Source organism: Austrofundulus limnaeus, unplaced genomic scaffold (assembly GCF_001266775.1).
Source record: "Austrofundulus limnaeus strain Quisiro unplaced genomic scaffold, Austrofundulus_limnaeus-1.0 Scaffold1008, whole genome shotgun sequence".
NCBI classification, from domain to species: Eukaryota; Metazoa; Chordata; class Actinopteri; order Cyprinodontiformes; family Rivulidae; genus Austrofundulus; species Austrofundulus limnaeus.
The window spans coordinates 71,153-77,500 of NW_013953410.1; the positions used below are offsets into that span (position 1 = coordinate 71,153).

A 6,348-nucleotide genomic window follows, 5' to 3' on the forward strand; every position below is an offset into this window, starting at 1 on the left:
TTCGTTGGAGGTATTTGGCTGTGGCTCCTTTCCTTGTGACCTCATCGAGGTTGCCATTTGCTTTTGGTATTCCCAGGTACTTGTAGCTGTTTATAACAGTATTTTTATATTTGTACATGTTTTTCAGTTTATTTATAGACTGTCCTTTGAAGTTCAGTCAAAGGAAGTTAGGAAGTTCATGTTTAATATCTTATTTCATGAAACAAGATAAATTAAAAATGGTGCAAAGGTAAAGACAGATTTTTTTTTTGCTTTATTGTAATCTGTACTTTAAATAAATCTTACTTTATTATAAAACAGATTGATTTATTGCTTTTGTTTGTTGAAAATAACTTGAAGACATTAAATAATCTCCTATAAAATCACAGTTAATAGATAAAAATTGCAATTTGATTATTTTCCTAAATTGTTCAGCCCTAGTTCAGGGGTGGGCAATCCTCATCCTTGAGGGCAACTTTCCTGCAGGTATTATTTGTTTTTCTGCTCCAGCACATCTGATTCAATGACTGAATGACCTTTTCAAGTCCTGCAGAATCTTGGTAATCACTCATTCAGTTATAACAGGTAGGAGCAGAGAAACCTCTAAAACCTGCAGGATAATGGCCCTTGAGGATCAGGACTAAACACCCCTGAGCTAGACCAAACGTCACGACGTCATCATCAGTTTCACATCACATAACCATGTGACTTAGAGGAAATTTTAGTGTGAGTCTAGACAATGGCAGCTAGCTGTAGGGGATTCTAGGGTTCATGTCCAACAGGAATATTGTAGTATTCCTTCTGAAATAATAGTCTAATAATCAGATTGATCTTCTTTATTCTTCTCAATCTGGAAAACTCTTTTTGCAGCCAAAACAAATATATTTAGGCAAAAAACAAAAACAGAACAAGAAAACAGCAGAATGAAAGTATGCAAATCAAGACTTAGTACAACAAATTGTCAGTCTTACGAAAAAGCTGAGAAGTGTGTAAAATAAATTTTTATTATTTAAACTAAACAATCTGATTTGTGAAATTTTCATGAAACATTGATTATCTAAATAATATGGTCTGCTACAAAGTTCAGTGGTGGGCAGCGCTAATCCAACAATTAGCTCCGCAATATCTAATGCACTTATAAAAATATTTAGGTCCGCAACTCCAAAATGCTTATGTCGTAGAAAAATTAGCAGAAGCTAATTCTAAAGCACAAGTTCAATTTGACACTTATTAGCTGGCAACAACTGTACAATATATGCACAACACTGCCTACTAGTGGTGTATGAACGTTTGTACGGCGTCGATTGCTGGGGATGTGATTTCCTGAAACAGAACTTTAGCTCCTGGTGTAAAAATTAAAAAGTTGTTGAGGATTACTAGTTCGGCTGATTCTTTGTCTTTTTCTTTTGTTTGTAGTAGATTTTTCCTTAAAGAAGCATCAATAAAGTAGTTTTAAAACTGTTTATTGGAAAACTGGTGGCACGGTGGCTCAGTTGGTAGAGCTGATGCCTCTCAGCAAGAAGGTCACAGGTTCAAATCCCGGTCCGGGGACCTTTCTGGGTAGAGTTTGGATGTTCTCTCCGGGTGCTCCAGCTTCCTCCCACAGACCAAAAACTTGACTGTTAGGTTAATTGATAACTCTAAATTGTCCCTAGGTGTGAGTGAGAGAATGAATGGTTGTTTGTCTCTATGTGTGTCTCTGTGATGGACTTGCGACCTGTCCAGGGTGTACCCCGCCCCTCGCACTGTGACTGCTGGATATGGGCACCAGTGACCCATGCAACCCTGAAAGGAAGACGTGTGCAGAAAATGGATGGATGGATGGATTATTGGAAAACTGAAGCGGTACATGACGGATTTGATTTGTGACGGGAAACAAAAGCACAGTTGCTCCAGTTGACCGCTAGATGTCAGTCTTCACCAGCATGACATCTTCAAATCATTTCTGAGTCTCTAAGCCCGTTGCTTTGACCAGTTACGTCAAGTATTGAGCTCCAGCAATTAAACGTTATTTTTTTTTTAAAAAAAGGATCTCAGATTATAAAGTAAAATAAATCAATACATACAGAATTTTAGTATGGATTACAAACTTTTACTGTTTATGAAAGGAAAGAGTTCTAAACATTGCCTTCCTGCTACGTAAGCAGACACAAAGCATTGTGGGAAATGAGAACCGTGACCCAAAGCAACAGTCAGCAGGATGTATACGTTTCCAATAAGTGTGGTTATTTGGGAGGGGTGCTGTTGTATAGATCACATGTGTTGTGATTAATTGACAGACATACCTTTGGCTGTTCAAGATAATGATAACTAATAGATAATTAATTATTAGCAGTACTGCATTTTAATTTTAGAAAGCACAAATCTGCTTATGAATTATAAAAATTAGTAAGACCGTTAAAGCGCAAATTAAATATTTAGGTCCGCAATTAGCGGATTTGCACTTTAGCGGACTGGTGCCAACCACTGACAGAATTTAAGGTACTGGAAGACTTAAAGTCTATTTTTTTAATTGAGGTCATTCAAGGAGCTTTGTATCTGCAATAGGTAGGATATCATACATTTTACACAAAGTCACTTCTTATCGACAAAACAATTTCTTTAAAAGCACAGATTCTTCTGTCTCTGTCGGTCTTTCTCTGGCTAACTTTCATTCATTCCTGCTTTTCTTTCTTTCTCTCTCATTTAAGACAATTTGTTCTCTGTTTTAGAAAGGGAACAAGTTTTGGAACAACCTGGAATGTCCGGACTCTGTCCTTTTCCCGTGGGATCCTAAGTCTACATACATCCGTTTACCACCGTTCTTCAGCAAACTGGTGAATCCTGAGCTTTGTTGTGACACTTGTTTGGCTTCACAATGTTTTCCTTTTTTTTTAACCTGGTTGTTGTCAACAATCATTCTTCTTTTTTTCCCAAATGCTTTCCTCTCAGAGTAAAGACATCCCCGCTCCTCAGTCTATCGAAAATGCTCACGCCTTACTCTTTCTGGGGGACAAAGTGACCACAGACCATATCTCACCAGCAGGCAGCATTGCTAGAATCAGTGCCGCTGCCAAGTACCTACAGAGCAAACGGTCAGATTCAAACTTCAGATTAATTACTCACCAAATAATCTTTGGTAAACGATAAACCTGCAAGGCTTTACTGGTATTTTAAATGTAAAAGTTTATTTTTTTAAGGCAGGTGATCAATTATTTTGGAATATTTCACAGGCTTACACCGCGGGAGTTTAACTCGTATGGGGCTCGCAGAGGGAATGATGCAGTGATGACCAGAGGAACGTTTGCCAGCATCAAACTGCAGAACAGATTCATTGGCAGATCAGGCCCGAAGACTTTGCACATTCCTTCAGGCCAGACTGTGAGTAGAAACCTCAGTCTGATTAGTTCGATCCAGCAGTGTTTGTGTGAAGTTGGAGCTACACCTTTTTACCTGGGGTACTGATTCTGCACATGCTAGTAGTGACCCGTATCAAACAAGTAAACCTTTGAGCCTCCATGTTTTTAACTTCTTACCCCTAATTAACCCCAGATTTATACTACATGTGTCTCCGCTGCGCTGCGGTGCGCAGGTCGCAGCTGTTAGTTTGTGTGTCAATTTATACAGCGTCCGCATTCATTCATTCATTTCATTTATCATGTAAATGGCACTGCGTATAATACACAATAACATTAACATAAATGGATAACACAATAAAGCATAAAGCTTATTTCCATGGTGGTCCAATATGCAGGAAGGAGAGAGCGCAATAAATTCAGTGATAAGTGTGTAAGTCAGAGCAAAAAATAATTAATTCTGTGAAAGACCAACTCCAAACACATCTGAAAACATTGATATAAAGGCTTTTGATATCTAAGGCTACGTTCACACTGCAGGCAAATCCGATCCAAATCTGATTTTTTTTTTGACCCATCTGACTCATATCCGATTTTCTTACGACAGTCTGAACGAGACCAGTCCGATTTTTTCAAATCTGACCCAGGCCGTTTCAGTATGTGGTTTTAAATCAGATATATATCTGATGTTTTCAAAGTGACTGCAGTGTGAACGCTCATGTCACATTCATCWGACTTTTTCATCAGGAGGAGGGGSTGAAGGATCGATAAGACACTAACCTCAAGTCTCGCTGTTTAAATCTGCAGCTCCGTGTGTTTACAGCTCCAAAACACAAGTCCAGTTGCTTCATCTTTTTACTTTTCATTTTCCACGTAGATAGTTTGATAATAATGATGTCCAGCCTGGGTCGCGGAGAGTATCGATCCTAAAGTTCGATACTCGGACGATACTTTATTTCCAGCTCGTAGTTTCGTTAAAAAAAAGCTTCACTGGAGCATCCCGGTCAGAGGCAGGTTCAGATATAAACACTGAACTAAAGAAGCAGGTCAGATAATTATTTAATCGGCTCTGATAAAACAACAACTTCTGATTCGATGTGCAAAATGTAGCATCCATGCTAGCTCTGTAAACAAACCAGCCGGCTGATGAGACGTCACGTCTTTTACTGCGCATGCAGTACACTGCAGTGCTGTGTAGCGTTCACACAGGAGTCTGATGCAGGTCACATTTAAAATGTAATGTGAACGTTCACACAAAAAGATCGGATTTTTTCAAAAAATCGGAACTGAGCATTAAGACCTGCAGTGTGAACGTAGCCATTGTTGAAACTGTCTTGCTGTTGCATGTAGTGTAACCCTTAATTTACACTACTTGCGCTCTGGCTCCGGTCCGACCTCCGCAGCAAACACACACCCATTATAATCAATGAGAGTGTTTACACTGGCTGCAGGGCGGTGGTGAGCGGACGGTAATCCATCAAAATTAGAACAGATCCTATTTTTGCCGGACGACGGAGCTGCGCCGGAGTCAATTTTTAAAGATTACGTCACACCAACAGGAAAAGAAATGAACATAACATCCGTATTTTCAAAATAAGACACTATTAGGTTGGATAATTTGTCGGAATAATGTCGAAATTGCAGCTATATTAATAAATATACGGATATTTTTTCTACACAAATGCTGTCAGAATGTATGGTTCTGTTTGGGAAGCAGATAGAAACATGTAGCATGAAGCTATGTGTACACACACGATACACGTAGGTTTTATTTTGAAATCAAAAGTTTCAGCAAGCTGACAGCGAGACAGTTTCAATAGAGATACCAAAATCCTTTATATCGTTGTTTTCAGCTGTGTTTGGAGTTCGTCTTTCACAGATTTAATTATTTTTTGCTGTTACCACTGAATTTATTGCGCTATCTCCTTCCTGCACGTCTGTTGGACCGGAGTGGAGCAGATGCTGTATAAACTGAGACACAAACGAACAGCTGCGACCTGCGCTGCGCAGCGCTGCGGAGCAGAGACGCGTGTAGTATAAATCCGGGGTTAGTCTGCTGCAAGTTTCGACCAGATTTGATGTTTTCAGAGTCTTTCCTGACCTGCTGCTTGCTCTTTTTCTGTTCGTCCGTCCAGCTGGACGTGTTTGAGGTGGCTGATCGCTATCAGAGAGACGGTGTTCCCCTCATCATCCTCGCCGGTAAAGACTATGGTTCTGGAAACTCCCGGGATTGGGTGGCAAAAGGACCATACCTGCTGGTAAACTACAGCACAAACATCTCCCTCTGACCACAGGAACATTTCCTGCAGTTTCATTCCACTAAAACCACTTTTTCTTTTCTTAGTTTTAAGTCACAAGCTGAGTTTCCACTGCAAATGTGCGCAAAACTTTGTTGATATTCTGTTAATGTTGAAAAAACACAGTTTCACAACTGCAGTGTTTCCATTAAGTAAGAAATGTTATTAAAGTCGATTGAATACATTTGTTCTCATGATAAGTCATTACAAACATGGCGGCGATGGATGTAAACACATAGCATGTTGCTACCACGACACTAGCGCTCATCATCAGAGGAGACGTCGGCGTCTTTTATCGAGGCTACGTATGCTGTGTTTTTGGGAAATTGTAGTCGCTGAGTTTACTATTTTATACTACTTCTGTGATATTACTACTACTTCTACTTCCTGTTATCTTCTTCATCATCGTCTTTTTCACCAGTAGAAACAGACGGTTGTTGATCACGTGACTCCTGTGATGTGAAAAAAGTGTTTCCATTGTAGTTTTGTGAAAAACACCCATTTCGAGATGACGAATAATCAACTCATCCTAGAGCAAAAACATTTAGTTGAAAAACATTATTTTCTTTCTAAACTGACGTGTTTCCATTGAGCAAAATTTGTTTTCAAAATTCTAATTTGCACATTTTCATGGTGAATGGAAACACAGCTAGTGAGACACCACCTTCATTAGTTCTGATCATTTTCCAAATTGGTGGACACTTTTCAGGAGACTTTTCATGAGACAAAGCTTTGTC

The 6,348-nt window shown here is 39.3% G+C and overlaps 1 protein-coding gene across 1 annotated transcript in view; it reads left to right on the forward strand.

The window, feature by feature from the left end:
- The window catches only part of ireb2 (iron-responsive element binding protein 2), a 45,879-nt gene that overhangs the window by 33,335 nt on the left and 6,196 nt on the right, over window positions 1-6,348 (forward strand). The window contains exons 17-20 of the mRNA XM_014030153.1: window positions 2,691-2,795; window positions 2,911-3,053; window positions 3,192-3,339; window positions 5,450-5,572. Of these exons, the coding sequence (XP_013885607.1) occupies window positions 2,691-2,795; window positions 2,911-3,053; window positions 3,192-3,339; window positions 5,450-5,572 (519 nt within the window). The remainder of the gene's footprint in view (window positions 1-2,690; window positions 2,796-2,910; window positions 3,054-3,191; window positions 3,340-5,449; window positions 5,573-6,348) is intronic.